Below are 21,643 nucleotides of genomic sequence, written 5' to 3' on the forward strand. Positions count from 1 at the left end.
TATATATATATATATATATATATATATATATATATATATATATATATATATATATATATATATATATATATATATATATATATATATAGATATAGATATAGATAGATAGATATAGATATAGATAGATAGATAGATATTTATATATATATATATAAACGTAACTGCCGTGCCGATAGGTAAAACATTACCGAATTCTTTCCAAGAGTGTGTGTTGTTAAATTATAAACGAAACAAATCCTTATTTTTTTTAATTAACTGCAAGAACAATTTTTCATTTTATACATTTGTACAGTACAAAACAAATACCGAATCACTTAACACGGAGAGCACCAAATGAAGAATTTATAGTTTATTCAATAGAAAAAGAAAGTTTCCCTGAAATAAATATTGTTAAAAATTCCAAGACTAATTTTAAATAAATATGAGAATATGTAATAGCAAATAGGATTTCGAATATATTTTTTTAAATTACACAAAACTACAATAATGCTCCCCCGGTTTGTACCATCACCACTTTATAAATATCACACACATGAATGAATTTGGTCGTAAACTACCAAAGGAACTGTGAAGTATTTTTAATGAAGAACAGGAATGCTTTGAAGATATCATAAAAATGTTGCAATAATTGAATCTGAAATTGGTTCTTCATAAACTTTTGGACGGATTAAGAAGTATAGAAATACGGTGAAATTAATTTTCGTAAGAGCACAACATTTTTTGAGTTGTACTAAAATTGTTACTGTAACTTAGTTAATCACCGTCAACTAAGTTAAAATAACCAACTACAACGAAGCATCACATTATCTAGTAAATGTTAAACTTCGTAACATAAGTCACTTAAAACAGTTAACACCCTGTTTTTTTGCCTTTATTTATTTGGTAAAAGTTTACTGTTAATATGAAAGTAATTTATGAAGGAAAATAGAAGGTTAATTAATGGCAGCCAGCATATTGCTGATAACCTTGATCCAAAAATACAAGAGCATAGAAAAGGAATCGACGCATAACCAACATAGAATTTACAAAAAAAAAAAAAAAAAAAACAATTAAATAATGGAAAATCATTTTTCCCCGTTCTATTTGAGATGCTTTTCAAAAGCTTTCATATTTTAAGCTTAAAACATGCACTTTTTTCTTTCACCTTTAACTGAAACATACTGATACAGTTAACAAATCATCAAAATGTGTTTGGCTTCATTGCACATGAGTTAAAAAATACGGAAAATCAGATTTGTATTTTAAATGTAAGGTATAAATATATACTTCATGTGATCACAAGATTGATTAAAACCAGGATCGTTTCAATCAAAGGTAGCTGAAAATTTTGCATGGATAATTTATTTTTAAATTAAATAATACTAATATCGAGATTTAATGCACTGGGTTCAACTTTTCACTGGCTTTCAATAATCGTCTCTGAAAACATCAATGAAATCCTTGCTGAAATCATCTTTAGAGCTTTGGGCATCTAATCGCCTTAGACTGTTTCCTGACCACTGGTTAGTTCTTTCGAAACCACTGTTGGAGTTCGTTTGGAAATTTCTTTCGTACCTTCGTTGTTGATTACGACTGTACGAGTTGGGTCCTTCCATAATCTTATCGATACCGAAAAACTTTTCCACCCCTCCTCCTCCAGAATTATGGTAACTTCCGCCTTGGGAACCTCCTATCGGTGGAATTTGGAATTCTTTGTTGAAATCCCTTCCTCCTACCAAAGCTTCTAAAGTTGATTTGAAAAAATTAACGGGCTTGATTGGAACTGGAGGATTGTACAAAGGACCTGAATGACCGTTCGAGAAAGGTCTATTGTTTGGCTGTCTTCTACTCCAGTCGTTGTTAATATTTTGACGCATGTCATCATCCCAAGTTAAGCCTACATTATTGAGAATTGGCGCGGCACTGTCATGTAAATTTTTCAGTTGAGAATTAACATCCTGGATGAGGTTTTCTGCATTCTCATGGAATTGGTTGCTTTGATCGTTTCTGTATCCATTGTTTGAATTCTGAAGATTATGGTAAACGTTATTGTTATTTATGTTTGAGAAAGTTGGATTAGTATTCCGTGGTAGTTCGTTATTGACAACAGCAATGGGCTCAAATTTCATGGGAAAATCCAAGTTAACAGCTTTGTTCGCATTGCCGTCTTGATTTCGATAAGAATATGAATTGTGTGCATTAGCTCCTTGCCTGTTTTGATAGCCATTTTGTCGGTTAAATCCACTTAACCTGCTACCGAAGGCTCTATTTAGCTGGTCGTTAACATTGCTCGTAATCTGATTGATATTGTTGTTGATGGTATTGCTTAAGTCTTCCTTCCGAAGATTTGTGAAACCGGAATCGATGTGCGGTTTTGGAATTATATTCATACGACGCGGATTATTGTAATTTGTCTGTTGATTCAAATTACCGGAATTTTGATCATAATTAGTTCTTTCGCCAAAGACGTTGAGAACATTCCACCACTGATTGTTATTGTTGTTGTTGTTGTCAATTCTGTTACTAGATGGAAAATTATGGCCTTCTAAGTTTGGAGTTACTGTTCGAAACTGCTGCTTGAAATACGACTGCGTTCTGTGCCCGGTGACTTCTTCCCTATCGTTCAAAATATTTTCATTTCTGCGAAATCCTTCAGCATTTTCTTGATGTCTATATCCAGAATTGACCACAGGTGGAGGATTGAATGCGTACGTTTCAACTTCACCTACGATCTTACCGCCGTCGGGGGTGTTTTTGGCAAAACTCTGAACCTGAGAAACACCGTTGTTGTTGATGAGTGGCGGTGGCGGAGGAATCTTCGGGAAATCATCTCGATTTTGGTAATCGTTTCCCAAGTGGTTGACACCGTTAAAGTCTCCAGGGAACTCTCGCGAAATATCCGGTGAAATTGGTGGAAGTAAACCCGTGATGATGTTTGTATTTGGCGGTTGCAAGTTGTTCACGGCAACCTTCTTTATTTCATCGATTGCTGGGTTGGTGCTTACAGGATTGCGGAAGATGGGGTTGAAGCTTCGAGACAAGGGGCCAGCCGGAAGGACTCCCTTGGTGAAGAAACCGCGAATGCTCGGACTTGAGAACGTCTTGACGATGGCTTTTTCATCGGGAGTGTCGATGCCTATTTCGGGGTCCACACCAAGCACACGCCTGAGGATTTCTTTAGAGTTGGTTGTCCCATTATGTTGGATGTGGTAGGAATAGGAATATACTTTGTTCGTCTCGCTGGTGCTTACATGTGATTGACCGCTCGTTGAACTAAGCAGGAGCAACCAAAACAAGCCCAGGAGTACTGGGTGCTGAAAGGGGAGAAAAAAAAGTGAGTTTTCTTTCATCTTTAGCACAAGAACATAATTATTTATTAAAATTTCTTTTTTCAATAACTTAAAAAAATAGTTGCAACAATCAAGAAAGAAACATAGGAAAAAGTAAAAGTATAGCAAATTTTTTCTTCTATTACAAAACACAGCATGTAACCATTTTGCTTTTTTGCAGTTGTAAGTGAAAAAGGCATTCAGTGTCAAGTTGAAGTAAAACGAACTGATGTGTGCATCACATGACTTCCTTTTACACCAATTTAATGCTATTTCCCTATTATTGCAATTTTAATGGGATTCTCTCTCTAACTCTTTAAATATCACTAGCAATGGCCACATTGAAAGCAGATTTAAAAAAAAAAAAAAAAAAAAAATCGCCAAATTTTTCGCCAAGTTGGCGACAAAACTTGGCAACCAAAAGACTGGCGATATATCGCCAAGTGACCGCCAAATTATAACACCACTTGAGTTTGCATCGAAATTAACAATGATTTCCCCCCAAAAAGGTGCAAAAGACCCCTTTAGAAACACCCGAATGCAACCAAAATAGGAGGTGCACAACTAGACCCCACTACGAGTCTATGTACCAAATTTCAACTTTCTAGGACATACCATTTTTGAGTTATGCGAGATACATACGCACATACGCACATACGCACATACACACATACGCACATACATACAGACGTCACGAGAAAAGTCGTTGTAATTACCTCGGTGATGGTCAAAATGGATATTTCGCGTGTCTATACATTCTTAGGCACTTTTCCGCATGTGGTCGAATCGAAAAAAAAACTCAACATTCATTTGGGGGTGAGCAAAATGGAAATTAAGGGCGATTTTTGAGTGAAAATTTTTTCGCGAATACAATACTTCCTTTTTTGTAAAAGGAAGTAATTATTGGATTTAGATTTTTAAATTATAGTGCAAAATAACATATGAGGCAGTGAGAAACAAAGGGATGTAAGCGGACATTTTTAAGTTTTGAGCAAATCGCGTTTAAAGATAAGGACCTAGGTAGACTTTCATTGAAAAGTTTTTCTAAATCATGCTGTATAACAGAACCTAACAGGGCTACTAGTACTATCTCTTGCCCCCAAGACAGAGGAGAGGTTCTAATACCATTTTTACTGGTTATCTCTAAATTTTTTAATTTTGCCTCTTACATCTCTTTGCCCGCTGTGTCATGTAGAGATTTAAATTTGAGCTAAGTTTTTTGCAATAAGTTTTCCTGAAAAATGTTGCAAATGACTTTAGCTCTTGTTTGACAGTTTGTTTTATTCGTTGAGTATGTGAATTAGCGGCTACAAAAGTTTCTGCCGTAAAAATGAAATAATCTCGGAAAATTAAACATAGCTTGAAATCAGTTAATATTTTCTGCATAACTTCAAGTTCTGAAAAACAAGCAAAACAAATAACTAACCGTTAGACATAAGATGGAGAAGAGGGTGATAATAAGAAAAAAAAAGTCTTTTAATCTGTTTTGGAAGATTAATATAGCGAATAAGAACACTATATCATCATATAAATAATAGCCGATGATAAAGTAACCCGCGTGTTTCAACAATGAAACTCGCGCCACGGCATGATAATTTGATAATATGTTTTGGTAATGTTTAACATGCAGGGAAATGCTTTATCGTGACTAGGGTGAACTCGATCCAGTGATTGAACTGTTTTACTGGTAAGACTGTCATTTTAGGAGAATGAAGAAACGTAAAAACGGTCAACAATGATCGCTATCTACTGGAGTTAATGTTTAATCCACTGGAGTTAGGGTTAAACTATCGAATTTAACTTAAACTACCAAAGTATCACCAAACAGGCAATCGCTGCGTTCAAATGTACATAGAAGCAAATTTTCACCCGTCATACCATGACGGGTGGCTTTCTAGTATCCAATATTTATTATTTATATTAATAATATATAGCAAGCATTTGCGACATAGAAATCATATTAAATATTGTCACAATATACAGCAATATTTAGTACTTAGGAAATAAGGCTAGAAAACAAAATCTCCATTGAAAGCATTTACGCACATAAAATAAAAACTAAATAAGAACAAATATATGTTGCTGTTCTCCTTCTATACTATTCTTCTAAAAATGCAGGAAAACGTCCTTGACAAAAGTTTGAAAATTCATAGAAAAGCGACTAATGTCGTATTAATATGTAGTTTGCGCGATAATACTTCATAGTTTCAAGAACTTTTTTTATGACATCATAAAAAGAAAGGGGGGGGGGGGAGAAAAACAAATAAATAATTTAGATTGACGGCTGTATCGCAGTAAGAAAAACAAATTCTTACTGTTGTAATACATGCGTCAACTGAATTACTTATAGTTATAATTTCTATTTTTTTCTTTTTTTCTCTTTTTTTTTTTACGAAGTCGTTTGAACCTGTGACGTATTATGGCAACATTGATACGACAATTTGTTGCTCTTCAATGATTTTTTAAAAGTGTGTCGAGAACTTTTCAAACATTCTGTATAATTATACTTTCTTAGAATCTAGAACTTTTAAAAATATTCGGTTGAATTTCATGAAATAGAGCAAGTTTCAATGATTTGTAAAATGTTACAGATGGAAGTTGACATCGAACACAAACTTTTGCATGGGAATACGCAATGCAGTTGGTTAAAACAGTCAAATAACAGAGCTACTTTCTCTTTTTCGAAAATAATTGTGACCCCTTCCCTATAAGGAAAGTCTCCCTTCCCTAAACAGTTCGAATGTGTTTTTTGATTGAAATGCGCAAAGACACCTAAAAAATTAAAACCGAAAATTTTAGGCTAATTTCTTTAATAGGTTTTCGAGACATAGTGTGATCAATTCAGTATTTACAGAATGTAAGTTGCTGAACTTTCTCAAGCCATAGGTTCTCCAGCAGAACACTATCTCCGTGGCTTGTTTAGTGGAATGTAATTGTAGTGGTCAAAGAAACATCATGAACTATGGCAGCGTAATTTTTTTATTCCATCCAGTTTTTTTGCTTCATTTTTAGTGGAGAAATATGCAGTTATTTTAAATCATATTTTGTCAAACATAGTACAGTAAAACCCCGGGCTTACGTTCTTCAAGAGATTGGGTTGAAAAAACGTAACATACATCAGGAAATATTTGAAAACCAAAAATCAAATATTAAAAAAAGATTTATAAAGATGTCTCTTTTAAAAGGTATAACATCTATAGTTTACGAAAAGAACATTATTATGCACACTATTTTAGGTCATTTTAACACATTTAGTTGCAAATTCGACCTTTAGGTTAAAAATAGTCCGTAATAGTGGATTTTGTTTTAGTCATTGAGTCAAAATTAAATGCACCATCTTCCAGGGTTGAAATACTTTGCAAGTTTCTTTCCTGGTCTTGATGAGAAAGAAAATAGTCTTTTACTATTTGTAAGTTCTTTAATGCAATATTGAACGAAGGGACGGGTGTGCTTTACGTTCTTTTCGTTCATCTTCATTGGCGGACGAGAAGTCCATAAGAACGGCTACGGATGGAGCAGTAGTATTTCTATTTTTAATAGATTAATTTTCAGCAGTGGATTTAGCTTTAAAAATGCCTAAAATGAAACATATAGCTTATTTTAGAGAAAAATTTCTTCTTTTTTACTTTCCAAGGAAAACGTAAACTGCAGGAAGTTCATAAATAACAAACTTTTCATCCGGTAAAAATTAATACTAACGGAAACTGGGACCTGAAGAAAAATAGGTGAAATGCGGGGAAAACGTAGATTTAGGGGACGTAAAATCGGAGTTTCACTGCACTAATGGAAATTTTTTATTTACCTATACATACAAAATATGCTTTGATTCTTGCATTTCAACTTTTCAGTTCTGTACAAGTATACAACTCAGGATTTATTTTATTTTCTATGTGTTTAATAAATTCCGTTTTCATATTTCCTTAAAAAGGCTAAGCTCAAAAAGAACAGCTCATCAATAGCTGACGAAAAGATTACACCTGCAATTTACTTTCTTGACACCACTAGTAGTACAAAAAAGTTAAATTTTACTATTTTTTTATATTTTTTTTAGACTTGGAGTGTTGGGAAAATTTTCCAATTCAAATTTTTCCGGAAAACCCAAATCTCTTATCAGAACACCAACCTTAACAGATTGGAAGCAGAGGAAAGCAGTTCTTGATTTATTTGGCAGAATTTGTAACAAAATCAATGAATACCAAATTGATGCAATGAATAATATGAATAAGATTAACTCCTTAAGCCGCGCTTTTTTCCCAGAAAAACTGGCAAGAAAAAAAAAATCTCTTTTTTTTTGTTGGACAGAATATGAATACATAGGAACTATTTTTTTTTTTTTTTTTTGCAATTTCAGTTGTGTGTGGGGAGGGTGAGGTAGTTTTTTTTCAAGGGGAAAAAAAAACATCCTCAAATACAAATGTTTTCAGTTCTATGCTGAAAGAAGTCACGTATCAATGGTGAAAATGAAGCATAAAAGCCATATGAAATACAGTTTAAACGGTGAATCTAGAAATAAAGTATAAACGATGAAACTAATCTCCAACTCGTTTGTATTTCTCGAAAAGGGTTTTGCAAATCCACACATTTGGAACGGAATAAGTCTATTAATGCCGTACTACCATCGGATAAATGTTTGAAAAACGCTTATTACCTTTTTAGCTCAAAATGTATATATATATATATATATATATATATATATATATATATATATATATATATATATATATATATATATATATATATATATATATATATATATATATATAATGATAAAATCAGATTCTAGCTTCATGAAACGATTTCCATTGTGATAAAAAAGAGAAAGAAAAGAGAAAAAGGCGGAGTGTGAGAAATCCAATTTTCTAAAAGGGAATGAATGGCATAGTGTCTACGTTGCCTAGACCTACATAAAAGATCCTACACATTTGTAGCGGTTACACCCTTTAAACATTTCCGGTCATTGTCAGTTCATCAGCTAAAAATAAAGCACAAATCCAAGTGGTGAATAAAGGTGTAAGATATTAATAAAATTTAACGCTACAATTTCTTTCGCGTTTTAAATGGTTGTATCAGTTTTACATGTTTGCTTTAAAATTTCTCTCTAACCCAGACCACTGTTTCTTTGGTCATTTCAATTCATTTTTACTGCAGAACTTTTTCGATAGTGAGCTGCTTTATTGTCTCTAAATGTTACACTTCGGGTCTATCATTTTTCATGAACTAGTGTTTTTCCCATAGCAAAACAGAAGCACGATGCTTCCAGATGAAAGGGAACTTTAAGTAAATTAAAAGGGGACTTTTGAATGAAAATGTTGTTTTAGAAAGGGTGCTTTTTTGATCTCAAAATATCATTTCATTATAAGAATAATTAAAAAATATACATTTCATGTACAATTATAAATCATATTAAAACGAGCCGATGTGTGCATCACATGACTTTCTTTTACACCAATTTAATGTTATTCCCCCATTATTAACAATTTTGATGTGATTCGATGGTTAATTCTCTAAATATCACCAACAGCGGCCAAATTGAAACCAGATTTTAAAAAAAAGCCAAGTTTATCACCAAATTGGCGACAATACTAGACAATCGAAAGATTGGCGATATATCGCCAAGTGTCCGCCAAATTATAACACCACTTGAGGGGGAAATCATCGAAATTCACAATGATTTTCCCCCAAAAAGGTGTAAAAGACCCCTTTAGAAACACCCGAATGCAACCAAAAGGAGAGGTGCACAACTAGAACCCAATAGTAGTCTACGTACCGAATTTCAACTTTCTAGAACATACCGTTCTTGAGTTATGCGACATACATACGCACATCCGCATATCCACACATACATACATACATTCGTACATACAGACGTTACGAGAAAACTCGTTGTAATTAACTCGGGAATCGTCAAAATGGATATTTTGGGCGTCTATACGTTCTTAGGTATATATGCACGTGTGATCGGTCTAAAAAAAAAACCTCAACATTCATTGGGGGTGAGCAAAATGGAAATCAAGATCGATTTTGGAGTGAAAATTTTTTTGCGAATACAATACTTCCTTTTTTGTAAAATTAAGTAAAAATAGACTTATTAGAAACTAGTAATACATTTTAAATACTTTACAATTCTTTTGCACCACACTCACGTGTGACATTAGATATTCATGGATATACGCAAACATTTCACATCGAACTCGTACATTTGCGCAAACACTTCTGAAGACTTATGGTGTAATTCTTGAAACTTCGATTTTAAAAATCGAAGTTGAGGAATATGCAAAGTGAAATAGTTAAAATAACTAATTTTGTTCAAAATGAATAAATTGGAAATTTGTTCTGAAAATTGCGGCACATAAGGAAAGAAAATTATATTTTAAAAGCCTACATTGAAGCAATATTTTTTATTTTTGGCAGTAAATTTACTTTCAAAAAATGATGGAAAAATTTCACTTTTTTTTCCATGGGGCAAAGTGAAAAATAAAATATTTTTCATATGAAATATTGTTAATCTATTATTATTAAAAATATTTTTGAACAAATGAATCGGTTAAAAAAATAATGAGTGAATAAATAAAAACAATATGAACCAATAAGCCAAAAATAAATAAATAAATAAAATAAAATAAAATAAATAATAATAAAAAAATAATATAATATAAATAATAATAACTAATTAACGTATGATAAACATTATATTAGTGAATGAATGAATAAATAAAGCAGGGTTGGCAAGGTTTTGGACACTACGGTAAAAACCACGGTAAAAACCCTGGTTTTTACCGTCCTGTCTAAAACCCTTGTGTCCAAAACTGTCCGAAAGTGTCCAAAACTCTATTTTTAGAAAAAACGTATTCTGTGAAAAAACATTAAAAATAAATAATAAAATGTTTTATATTGAACATTAATTCAATGAGAACATTCAACTTATTTATGCAGATGATTTTAATCTAGTTACATAGAAGTTGAATTATTTATTAAAATTTCAATTTGCATGCATGAGTTTATTTATTTTGATAATAGTAACCAAATTTCCCTATGTTTACGCATGTGTGCAAATGAAAGCAGGTTTGGCAAGGTTTTTACCATCCTGTTCAAACCCCTTGAGCCCGAAAGTGTCCAAAACTTTTTTTGAGAAACTATATTTTGTGGGAAAATATCAAAAACAGAACAAAATGTGTCGAAATTATTTTTTTGACTGTAAAATATATTCATTTAATGTGAACATTCAAGTATAAATATACTATATGTAACTTATTCACGCAGCTGATTTTAGTATAATTAAGTAAAAATTAAATTTTTCATTGAAAATTTCAATTTGTATGCAGGAGTTTTTTTGCCTCCATAAACCAAATTTTTCGACATTTATGCAAGTGTGCAAAGGAAAGATTTCAAAATGTAGTGCAATAATTGACTTAAATGCAATAAATTACAATTTTTTGTAGTTACAGAATGTATTATATTAAAAATATGAACTAAAAAAGGACTAGCACAGGTTCTATAGCATAAGTGTAGTCATCAATTTCTTGTTCTTTAATCTATAATTTAAAAAATAAATTTTGTTAAAACATCATGTAAAACTTATTTGCAAAAACCATTGAAAAAAAAAAGCTTTTTTTTTTCTTTTTCCTAAATATTGCACATTTAATAACATTCCTTTGTGTTATAAATGGAACTGACATTAGTTGTCTTGGTAGTGTTGTGAATTTCCTTTGATAACTCTGCCAACTGTTACATAAGGATGTTTTTACGCAATAGCTATTAGCAATTTTTTTAAGTAAATTTTTTTTTAAATGAACATTTTTGAGAAATTTTTTTATTAAATTCCATTAATTAAACCTGATTAATATCTATATTTATACATTGCGAATATTGCAGTAAATACGAGTTGATTAGATTACACCCCTTTAGCTTTAGCATAGTTTTGGACAGTTTAAGACAGTTTCAGACACTTTTGGACAGTTTTAGACAGTTTTGGACGGTAAAAACCGCCTGTCCTGTCCTAAACCGGTTTTGGACAGTCTAAAACCCAACCCTGAAATAAAGGAATCTAAATGAAATATTTAATAAATGAATATTCAAATAATTCTATTCGATAAAGGATTGAATAAGTAAATGAAATGAATTATTTCACTCTGCCCCATCCACTTTGCCTCATATGCATTTGATTACTTGGGCAAAGCATTTAAAATACAAATAAGCTTAATATTAAACAAATAAATACCGCACCGAATGTTAGTAGTTCTCAATTAATAGTCAAAATGTTGATAACAAAAGCTTTATCATTTAATAATAGCAAAAATAAATTTTGACTTACAACAAAAAGTTACAATATGAGTATCAATAATAAAGTTAGAACAAACAACGTAAGTAGAAGCACAAATTTGTGAATTACAGCAGACACGTGTTTCGGCGTTACATGGAACGCCTTTTTCAATGCAAAAAATAATGAGCTTATGGATGAAAAGACATCCGACAAAAGCCAAGAGCAGATAAGCATGCAGCTTAAAAGATAAAAACCGCGGATTAGCCAAACACCAATGACAAAGTTATAAACCGATCAGGAACCAATAGGAATGCAAGCAAAGGCCAGGAGCTTTCTCTTAGGTACGAACAGAGAAAGAAAGAATTCAATTGGACAAGGATTAAGCCGAAGCTTAAACAGAAAGAAAAGAAATTGTCAGTAACCGTGAACCGCAAGAAAGGAAAAGCAGAATGGAAAACCATGAAATAAAATAAACAGAAACAAAAAATATTCGAAAAAAGAAAAAATAAAGATAAATAGAAGAAAATTGGGGGGGGGGGGGGGTGTCAATCAAGACAAAAAGGTAAAAATAAACAAAGGAAGATAGATAAAAATGAGTGGGAAAAAAGGGGGAGTATTAAAGATATGGGAGCCAAATGTTAGAAAAATATGGAACTGAACTAAGATCGTTAACTAAGTTAGAACTGTTCCTCAAAATTTGTATTATCACATTCTTTGATTTTCAGACGAAACTTTTTCTTGACTGGAATTACAATATTACCAGATAGGTAGCGCTAAAAGCAGAGCAAATATGTCACCATTTCACTTCGCCCCACATTCCCATACTTGACATGAAATTAAGTCACAATTTTGCTTGAACAGCACAAATTGGCTTTGCAACGGTATTAGATATTAAATTAAATCTCAGCGCAGCTAATACCATGTGAAAAGACTTGTTTGTTTTGTTGTTTTTTTTTCAAAACAGATTGAATATTCATAGTTAATAGTAACACACTTATGTCCTGAAATACGAAGAACATCCTTTGTGACAGCAAAACACGTGTAAGAAACAATCATTGCAAATTTATGTTTCAATACTTATATCTTGTTTTGCTCCAAATCATATTCTTCGCTAAGAAATTAACTAATCTTCCGTATCATTCGAATTGAATCCAAGGAACTTTTGTGTAAATTTGTCTTTCTTACAAATGTAGTACGCTTGTAAGAAAGCCTTCCTCAATTTTACGAATAATATTGCTGTCTTTGGGACAGCTAAATTAATTCGGAGTGGACAAGTTTCTGATGTATTCCCGTTTTGCCTTGGATATTTTTTACTCTGCTCATTAATATTACCGTATTACCTCGCAACAACCAACATGCCGCAAAATTTGGGGGTCACCAGGTTTTCAAAAATCGTTGTGTAGTCCTTCGAGACCAGAAAAATATATTTAATTGAAAATGATAAATACATGTTTAGCATAAAAAGTATTAATTTTGTTACAATATAATATTTGCATTGAAATTAGCATTTAATTTAACTACATTTTGTTAAAATATTAATTAGCAGTTTAATTTTGTTATATAGATAAGAAAATCTAATTGACAACGAAAAGTTTTATATATAAAAAATAAAACTAAATTAAAACGAAGCAAAAACATTAGTCCTAAAATAAAATATTTCTAAATTACATAAAGAATTCGGACAAGGCATTCAATTATTGAAAATATTAACTTTTCTCTAATTGAAATTGAAAATAATTTATGAAAAAAATTGTAATAAAATCACAACTACTACTATGCTGACTTTTTGATCAGCCAGTTTATTGACATGTAACTAAATCCATAATTATTGACCTACATAAAACAGACAGATATTTATTTTATCCCTCTTCTTGTTTAACTGTAAATATTTGTATTCTTGACTAAATAAAAAAACTCCTAAATGAACAAATTTTTTCAGTTTTTTTTTTGCTGAAAAAATCTCCTAACTATCTGGTATTCTGGAAAATTCAAATTTCCCGGCATGCTGGTGTAACTCATTTATTTGCAGCAGATCGGCTGATGCGGAGTAATACGGTAATAAGCTAACTTTCTTTAACTAAGTACTTAGATACAGTTAAAAAATTAATGCAAAAACATTTTTGTCTTTAACCTCTTTTGATAAGGTACATATTTGACATCATTTATCAAAAAAGATGCAAATAATTTAAAGATAACCTAACAATTCATTTACTACACAAATTTAGGTAAAAAAAAATCTGAGAAATACTGATACAGTGTAATTATGCAAACAAATCATTACACCTTTCTAAAAAGATAGTTTCTTTAAGTACTCTCTTAATGTTGTATTATTTTTTTAGTGTGCGCAACGTTTAGTAATCATTTATCGATAAGAAATATTGAACAACGTTTGGAAATCAGGTAAAAAGAATTTTAGATTTTTGTTGCAAAAAAGCCTATGCAAAAGTTTTGATGCCTATTTTTTTAAGAATTAATCAAAAAATAAAAATATAAATTAAAAACCGAAGTGCTATAAATAAATCAATAATAAGATAAAATGAAAATCAATCTCTTTTACGGATACAAAGTTCAAACTTGGATTAAATATACAGTATTCTTTAATTCTATCTCTGTTTCATTGTACAAAATTCCGAAATTGTTTTGAGAAATGAAGATCTTCAATTTTATGTTAGTGTATTCAATAAATTTTCAATGTAAAGTTTTTCTTTTGTAAATACGATTTTGAAGTAATGCTATCCTCCTGGGTTATAGATATTTAATTAGATTTAGAAAGCGTTATACGACGGGTCAAATGTTTCGACTCGTTAGAAAATTGACATTTTGCTGCGCATATTTAATAACACGTGATCTGTCTATCATTTTTGGTTACACGTATTTCAAATCTGCATGCTTCAAATGCATTTAACAATTGAAATTTAATTTTGAAATGAGCAATGCATTACAAATAAGAAGAATTCCAGACATGTTCACCATAAACAATGTTTAAATATAACATTTAAAGGATAAACAAATAGTATAATTTTTCAAAAAACTACAGACACATGTTTCGGGGTTACGAGAACCCATTTTTCAATCCAGAAGGAGTGAGCTAAACGGTTGAAAAGACATCCGACAAAATCTCACTTCGGGTTCTTCCCCAAGCTCAGTTCTCTTGCATTGAAAAAGGGGACCTTTGTAACCCCAAAAACATGTGACGGATTTTTAGCAAATTTCCATTTCATTCTTCACAGCGAAACTTCATTTCAAACTTTGTTTGATTTTCTTTTATCTTTCAGCACAGAGGTTTTTAATTATTTCTTAAATATAGCGTTATTTTCAAGATTGAATTTTTGAAGTTCTTCTGCCACGATTCACATGAAACGAAAGTCACGCAATGGGACACTTGGAGTGACATCATAATTTGGAGCTATCGAAACGACTTTAAATATTTTTTTCCCCTGAATTTATTTATCAGCAAAAACTACTACAGCCTAATTTTTAATCGGTTAGTATTGTACGTTAGAAACTTTCTCTTTCTTCCGGGATCATTTCGTTTTTCTGATTAAATTTGTTCTTGAAAGCAGAAACTCCTTGAACCTGAGTTGCCCAAACTTTACGCCAGATTTTTTGCTTCTGTTCTGCGAACGTTTGGTCAATTCTACAATTTTTTAAAATTATTTTCGTTTCAAATAATTAATTAATGCATTAAAAAAAAAGAATAGGAAAAAGAGAAAATATTAAATTGCACGGTTGAGTGACAAATTACATTTATTACTCTTTTTTATTTTTCTATTATGTATAGAATTGCATTCGCATCTTAACTGAAAATTGATATGTTGGAAATTCACAATGATAGTACGAATCAAATAAGTTTAACTCCTAATGTACGTGCAACCTTTTTTTTTTCACTGAATAATTTGTCTTAGTTTACCTCCGTATTATAACGAAAAGCAGATTCATGTATTTATTTGAAAAAAAAAAAAAAACATACTAGATTTTACAAAGTAAGCGAACTAAATTAAAACTTCAAACATTCGTGTGTGTGTGTACATGCAACCTTTTATTTTATTTTATTTTAAATTCCCTGAATGATTTTTTGTAGCCCCCCTCCCCCCCCATGTTATAACGAAAACAGGATTGTATTATTATTTTAAATCGGCCAAACAGATTTCATACAAAATACACTAAATAAGTTATAACAAACCATAATTGGGGAAAAATCAAGGTTTTATGGTACAATACTTTTAACTGATTTTTTTTTTTTTTTTTTTTTTTTTTTGTCGTGTCCATGGACAATTAAATGGCTTCGTGTGTCTTCAAGACCGCGCCCACTAGCTGCAACGCATCTGTGCTGTAGAGGACTTTTAACAGATTAATTCTCACATACTCCACCACACACAAAACATTTGCGATATGTTTACTAGTTCGTTTTTATAGCCTAATTTAGTAGTGTGTAGTTAGTTTGAAAAAAATTCTTCTCAATTATGAAATTTTAATAACTTGTCGCTATTGATTATATCGTTTATACGCCCCTACGCACCAGTTATGTACGCTAACTTGGCGAGTTTTGTGGAAAGAAAGAGCATTAAGATTTCAAATCAATAATTGGGTTTTTCCAAATATTTTGAGCCACTTTTATCGCCGGGATGTCTTCTACTTTTCGCCGACGTGAAATTTCCTTTCCTTCTTGTTTTTTCCTTTCAATCTTATTACCTTTTGAGATAATTAGGGATTTCATTTCGGCGAAACGACGGGAACTAGGGAAAAACAGAGAATGAAATTTCGCGTCGGCGAAACGACCTAAAATATTTTCTCTTATTTTAAGTCATTTGTGTCTTTCACTTTAATTTTCTTCTTCTTCCGTTCAAAGGCTAAAAACATTATATTTTCAGACACAGAAGTAAATATTACGAAAGATTTAACTATATGCATTTTTAATTGACTTTATTATTATTATTGTTGATAAGAAATCGGTGGCAGGGTTAGCAGATTTTAAACCGAAAAAATACAAAACTTCCTCTGAAAAAAATGCTAAAAAATTCTGCATTTGAAAAATACATCGCTTTCTGAATTAGATAAAGATATTTATTAGTACTGTGGCAAGATATTAACGATTTGTTTCCGTATTTACATTGTATACGACTGTAAAATCATCAAATATGTAGATAAATATCTTTCTAATAATGCATATACATATTTAACTATTCGTTTCATTTTTCATTTTTGGGAAAACAGTGTCGGTGACCCGGGAGAAAAACCCATTAAAGTTTTCCCTATTGTGGAGAATTTCTTAATGAGAGGGGGAAGGAAATTTTAATGTCGGCGAAACTGAAGTAAACCAACGTCCCACTACTTTTCGTTGACACGAAATTTCTCTCTCCCCCCCCCCCCCGCTGTTTCCTTACCTATTGATAAATTTGAAAGGGGGAGAACATTTTAGCCGTCAGCGTCAACTATCACCCATGAGAGGTATGATTATTTGAAAAACTGTAAAATAGATTTCGCACCAGAAACATTGTAAAACAAAATCCTGTACTTAATATTAAAAAAAAAAAGAAAAAGAAAAGAAAAGCAAATTGTTAACACCACCTCATTAGGAGAAAAATAACTCCGAAATTTCACTCCGCGGCAAAGAAACGCAACAATGAATTCCCTAAACGCCTCCCCAATTGGATTATCATAAAACTCCACTTACCGAAAGCATCATGTTAAGTCCTTCAGGAGCATCCTCTTGTAACTGAACTCGGACCGAACTAGCGGTTCACTAAAACCGAAAACGGGTTAAAAAAGCGAAACTGCCTCTTCCGCCTCCGACCTCCTGACGTCATCTGGAAGATGACCTGGAAGAAGCAACAATGGAACCTTTAGAAGAAGAGACAAGTTGAAGAGTTAGCTTTCTTCCCTTTTTCCCAGACACCTTTCGTTTGACCTTTGTTCCACATCGAAACGAAGGAAACTGTCTTAAAAGAAAATATCGTCTGCCTCGGAATAAAAGAATTCCTATCATCGCTGCCATCTTTTCCAGATTATTTTTTTATTCTTTCCGATAGTTTATTTTTCCAAGCATTCTGAATGAAGATGCCTGCTGGTGATACGCTACTTATTACTTTTGAGTGGCACGGAGTAGGCGCGCATCAGTGAGGAAAGGAAAATGAATAAATAATGCTTTTGTTTTTGACCGAAGGGGGCGCACACCAGTGTAGACAGATGAATAATACAAATAATAACAAATTGGATTTGTTTCTGTGAAATTGACATTTTATTGAAACATTGCTTTTCTATTCCTTTTTTTCTCACTTATGATTTTTTTTTTTTTTTTTTTCAAAATCAGAATTTCTACGCTCTATAGTTGATGACTCGAGACTCTAAAATTTATATTTTTTTCTTTCATTTCAGATTTTTGATTCAGGAAAATTTCCGAGAAATCGAAAGTTTATTGAAACGTTGCTTTTCTATTTCATATTTACCCCCTTATAAAATGCTTTTATTTTCTATATCAGAATTTCTAAGCTCTAGAGTTGATGGCTCCAGGCTCTAAAATTTACAATTTTGCTTTCTATCAGATTTTTTATTCATATTAAATATCTTACTATTAAAATATCAGAACATTTGAAAAACAAAGAGAAATCATCACAATAAATAAATGAATTATCTATGAAATAAGCAATGGAAGAATAACAAATAAAAGATAATTATACAGCGTTAATAAGCAGAAATTTGTAAGATTAACTACAATAATAATAATAATACAACGTTAATAAGCATAAATTTGAAGGCAACCTGAAATGATAATAAAACTTCAATATTAATAAGCATAAATTTGCAGGAAAACTGCAACAATAACTATAGGATGGTAATGAGCATACATTTGCAGAAAATTGCAGTGTCCAGTGAGCAATGTGCATATAATTATAATATTTACAGTTGAAAGATGTTTTAAAAAACGAAAATAAATATAAAGTTAATAGCAGGAAAACTGAAATTGAAAACAAACACAAAATGAATTCAGTTTCTTAGGTATAACCCAGTACTACCTACGTAGCCTTGGAAAATGTGCTAAAACCAATTACTTGAGGTTTATTTGCTAACCTAACACACAGGCATAATCACAACAAATGAAATTAAAATCAAGGAGTAGTATTAACCGCCTGGAAAAGAAACTTTGTTTTTAATTGCATAGTGTCGTTAATTTCCTCCACTTTGCCTGAAAATTCTAATTTTGTGTTTTATCACATTTTTCTTATTTGTGAAAACGTTGAAACCTTTACACTGAAAGTTGAGAAGTAAAATGACATAATAAGCAGTACTGGTCAAAAGTATTGCAAGTTTGAGAAATCTATCGTTTTTTCAGCTAGTAAATACGGCCGTTAGTGACTTATACCCAAGTAATTCAGAGTTTTAACTCCATTAACTCCAACCAGAATGTTGACTAGTTATAAAGGAAAATCTTTCTTATTTTATAAGTCATTAAAATAGCCCAAATTAAAATAACTTTTTTCATAAGGGATAGCATATTGACAAGATGATATACGCACGATGAATTTAAAATAAATAAAATTTAACTCTCAATTAGATAAAATTCGTAAAATGTAAATATAGAATAAAACGCCATTTTAATAAGACTACATCCATTTAAAAATGACTGGTCAATAGTGATGAAGTCTTAGACATCAGCTTAAATATTCTAATAATAACTAAAAAAATACTTTCCACATTTTGAGGGCAACAGGCTTTAACTTCCGCCAAACAGGTGGATGAAAACAAAAAATGCTTCAATGAAAGAAAAGGAAAAGCACTGTGGAAAAGTGTTGAGGGTTTATATGTTCTTAGCAATTTGAATATTCAGTAACTCGTGGGATCTTGTTGCAAGACAAAAATCGAGTTTTGTAGATGAAAGCGATTAAAAACACTTTAATATTAATTAGCACTTTCAGAGTAATTTAAACAAATTTAGCGTGAGAACATAACAAAGACCCACAAAAGTGTTATGAAAAGGGAGATAAAAAAAATTATAAGCTTCACTAACCATGTTTGGAATATGATGATAACAATATGATTCAGAAGTGACACTGCGCGGAAAAAAAAAATCTTTAAAATTGTTCTCATATCCAGGGCTGCGAAGTCGGAGGGAAAATGGACGAATCCAGAAATTGTAGAGCATTTGGCTCCGACTTCGACTCCCTCTCCTTTAACCAAAAATCTGTTCGAATCCGACTCCGCAAGCACTGGCAAAGTTGCAGATTTTGGGGGGAAAAAAGACAGATTCTCTCTCTGACTCCTTTCCCCCAAAATCAATCCGACTCTACAGCTCTGCATCCTTATTCACGCCATTCTTATACTGACTGATCTATCTGTATCAAATATAAACAGTTCTCTCCCAGCACACTCCGCTTTTAGGGTAAAGCTCCGATTTTTTTTTTATTTTTAACAGTTTTCAACAGTTTTATATCCATTAGTTTGATTCTGAGAAGGAGAGCATTATATTAATCGTCAACGTTCTTCTGAAGGGCTAAAAGGCTGAAAAGTTCAAAAGCTGAACCCTGAAGAGTTAGGGGGTATTCCTCTCAAAATATTTAAAAGATCATCAGATATGTTGATATTTTTTAAAGGGGAGTTTTCTTTTTTTTTTCACTTATTTTTCGATGTAAAGCCAGAGTCTCACTCCTATACTGCCGTGGGCAGGTAAAGAGTAGTAACAGCAATTTTTTTCATTTTTAACTGTTTTGCATTTTTTTCATCTATTGTATATTAGCTTTCTTGTACACTAGTGGTACCCGCACGGCTTTGCCTGTTGTTGAAAATTAAAAGGTCATTTGGTTCGACTGCACATTTACAAATAATGGATGACGAATTTCTCGCCAATATGCTATGTTCATTTGCTTGCCCATGTTACGTCCCACGTTATGATAATTTGGTAATTTACTCGTTCACGTTGTGATAATTTGCTTAGTAAAATTTTCTTAAAATTGATATAGAAAAAGAAAAAAAATCGAATTTTCGAAAAATCGCTTCGAGGTGCACACCCCCATGCTGCAAACTAATTCTGAGCCAAATTTCATGAAAATCGGCCAAACGGTCTAAGTGCTATGCGCGTCACAGAGATTCTGACAGACAGACAGAGACAGAGAGAGATACGAACAGAGAGACTTCCAGCTTTATTATTAGTAAAGAAGCTTGCTTCATTAATTTCTGCTGGGGGAAAAAACGCGAAAACAACGTCAAATTCCAACATTTCTTTTTTTTTTTTTTGTTAGTATTGAATTCAAAACGAATTTCTTCAAATGCCTCGAAAACTCATTTCTGCACATACTGCCATTTACCTGCCCATAGCAGCATAAGTTCTCCATCTGAAGTTGTAAAAAAAAAAAAAAGAAAAGAAAAAAAAAGAGCATCGCTCGTTGCATGCGAGTCACGCTGTAGATCTTCAGTAAAGAAATTTACAGTATTTAATACATTTATTCAAGCTATCACAGATATAACTAAGATTAAAAATGAGATTAAGTATGCTTATAATAGAATTTTTCCGCAGGAATCTGTTTTGCTCATATACAGCTCTGATTTGGTGTCAATGGATTTGTTCTGGGGAGAGAGGCTGTTGAAAGGATTCAGGTGCGCTGACATAACTCAACAACACTTCGTATCACCTTTCGCTATGTTAGAGCAGCAGATGACCGATTTGTCATATAAAGTACTACTAATTGCCTTTCTAATTCATCTATTGCCGCAATTTTTTTTATTTTTTTGTGCATTTAAACGTACATTTTATGTTGTTACTGTCTATTGAATAATCCGGTACTTAAAACGAGAAAATTAGTGCACGGAATCACAGTACCGCATTCCTTACAGCGATATTGATTACTTGAAATTAAAAAAAAGTCCGAAAGGAAAACTTTGAGTGGTAAATAAACAAAATCCCCCCCCCCCTCCCACTATTACAGGTATTTTAACAATACATGTTTTTCGTATTATTTACAGTAAGCTTTACTTAGGTGTTATGAATAAGATTTAGATTTTATGTTACTGCAAAAGTCCTATTCAGGTAAATGTTGACATTAGCCATTGATTATCGACATTCATATGCTAAAGACATTACTGG

General features: G+C 31.9%; 1 protein-coding gene across 1 annotated transcript; it reads right to left on the minus strand.

Moving 5' to 3' along the window:
- Window positions 1-263: 263 nt before the first annotated feature.
- LOC129217589 (probable cyclin-dependent serine/threonine-protein kinase DDB_G0292550) lies at window positions 264-17,367 on the minus strand. The gene is made up of 2 exons (XM_054851916.1): window positions 17,243-17,367; window positions 264-3,293 (listed from the first exon to the last, which is right to left on the minus strand). Exons 1-2 carry the CDS (start codon window positions 17,252-17,254, stop codon window positions 1,407-1,409), a joined length of 1,899 nt encoding a protein of 632 aa, XP_054707891.1. The 5' UTR covers window positions 17,255-17,367; the 3' UTR covers window positions 264-1,406.
- Between the last annotated feature and the right edge of the window lie 4,276 nt (window positions 17,368-21,643).

The sequence above is a fragment of the Uloborus diversus genome, chromosome 2, assembly GCF_026930045.1.
Source record: "Uloborus diversus isolate 005 chromosome 2, Udiv.v.3.1, whole genome shotgun sequence".
NCBI lineage: Eukaryota > Metazoa > Arthropoda > Arachnida > Araneae > Uloboridae > Uloborus > Uloborus diversus.